Genomic DNA, 1761 nt, shown 5'->3' with positions numbered 1-1761 from the left:
TGTTTTTCGGGTTGGGTTTTATGCAGCGGATGAAGTGCGGAGAAGTGCTGCTGATCGTCCCCATCAGCTGCTGCAGCTGCTCGCGGAACTCCCCGGACACCGTCAGCAGCCGCCGCCGCCGCTGCTGCTGCTGCTGCTGCTGCTGCTGCTGCTGCTGCTGGGGGGGGGGGGGAGCCGCGCCGCCGCCGCTGCTGCTGCTGCTGCTGCTGGTGGAGCCGCGCTCGAGGTAGCGGGTGAAGAGAGCAGCAACGAAGGGGTCTGCTGCAGCAGCAACGCACTGCTGCAGGTCCAGAGAAAGACTGTCTTTGTTCTTTTCCAAAAACCCCTCAATGTTGTATTCCACTTCGCCAGCAAAGTGCTTCACCACGAAGCAGTTCGGCCGCGTCTTGTTCACCCCGAAGCGGCTCGCGGGCCCGCTGCTGCTGCTGCTGCTGCTGCTGCTGCTGCTGCTGCTGCTGCTGCTGCTGGTGTACTTTTTGATGAGTTTGCTGCAGTAGGCCCTGCTGCTGCCGCCGGGGACGAGGCACTCCTCGTCGAGAACAGCAAAGAGACCATTGGTCTTGTGCTGCAGCAGCAGCAAACAGTCGGAGTTGTCGGGAAAGTCCAGCGCCTGCCATCCAATTCCTTCTTTTTTGTAAAGTTCTTCTTCGCAAAGAAAAACAAAAGAATTAAAAAAGTGCTGCAGCTCTTCGTTTGCGTAGTTTATGCAAAGTTGTTCGAAAGAATTCAGCCCGAAGCACTCAAATCCAAAAATGTCCAAAACTCCGCAAAACAGTATGTCTTCTGCTGCTGCTGCTGCTGCTGCTGGGCGCGCTGTGGCGGCTGCGGCGGGAGCCGCTGCTGCTGCTGCTGCTGCGGGCTCTGCTGCTGCTGCTGCTGCGCCTGCTCCTGCTGCTGCGCCCGCTGCTGCTGCTGCTGCGGGCTCTGCTGCTGCTGCTGCAGCTGCTGCTTTGGAGACAAATCCTATGCTGCTGTTGGTGAGGTCTACAATGCAATTAAAAAGAGATCCATAAAGAGCTCTGCAAAGTGCTGCTTTGCTTTCTGCTGCTTCTTCAGGCCTCAAAGGCTTTCTGCAAAATAAAAAATAAAAAAAATAAATCAAAATATAAAATCATTTAATTAATGAACTATTTTATTCAAAATAAAGAAAGAAAAGTATAATATGAAGGGCAAAAGGAACGTAAAAACAGAAAAGGAAAACGAAAAGATGAGAAAAGAAAAAAAGAAAAGATTACTAAATGAAAAATAAAAAAATAAAAAAGAGAAAAGAAACAAAAAAGAAAAAGAGGCAAAAAAGAGGAGAGAAAAAGAGACAACAAAAAGAAAAAAAATACAAAAAAGAAACAAAATGAAAAGACAAAAAAGATTTTTAAAAATCTTTTTGTAAGCAAAAAAAGGAACAAAAAAGACATAAAAGATTTTTAAAAATCTTTTTGTAAGCAAAAAAAGGAACAAAAAAGACAAAAAAGCAAGCCAAAACAAAAAGAAAACAAAAAGAATAAAAAAGGCAAAAAGAAACCAAAAAGAAAAAAAGAAAAAGAGGAAAAAGAAAAAAAAGAAAAAGGAAAAAATTTAACTTGAAGAAAAGGCAGTGGACTTTACTTGAGGGTTTCGCGGGAGGTTTTGATGGTTTTGCTGCAGAGGGCCTGGAGAAGGGTTTGAGGGTTTAGGGTTAGGAGTTTTGCTGCTTTGAGGAGGTGGGGTTTTGCTGCTGCTGCTGCTGCTGCTGCTTCGGAGTCGTTTTGCTGCGGCGTGAACTCC

The 1761-nt window shown here is 46.6% G+C and overlaps 1 protein-coding gene across 1 annotated transcript in view; it reads right to left on the bottom strand.

The window, feature by feature from the left end:
• ETH_00011990 (myosin F (TgMyoF) protein, putative) overlaps window positions 1-1761 on the bottom strand; it is a gene marked incomplete at both ends in the record, with an annotated part of 11096 nt that overhangs the window by 8446 nt on the left and 889 nt on the right. The window contains one exon of the mRNA XM_013375352.1: window positions 2-1070. Coding sequence (XP_013230806.1) covers window positions 2-1070 — 1069 coding nt within the window. The remainder of the gene's footprint in view (window position 1; window positions 1071-1761) is intronic.

Source organism: Eimeria tenella, genomic scaffold, assembly GCF_000499545.2.
Source record: "Eimeria tenella Houghton genomic scaffold, Eth_scaff27, whole genome shotgun sequence".
Lineage (NCBI taxonomy): Eukaryota > Apicomplexa > Conoidasida > Eucoccidiorida > Eimeriidae > Eimeria > Eimeria tenella.
This window is presented reverse-complemented; position numbering and strand designations above follow the sequence as displayed.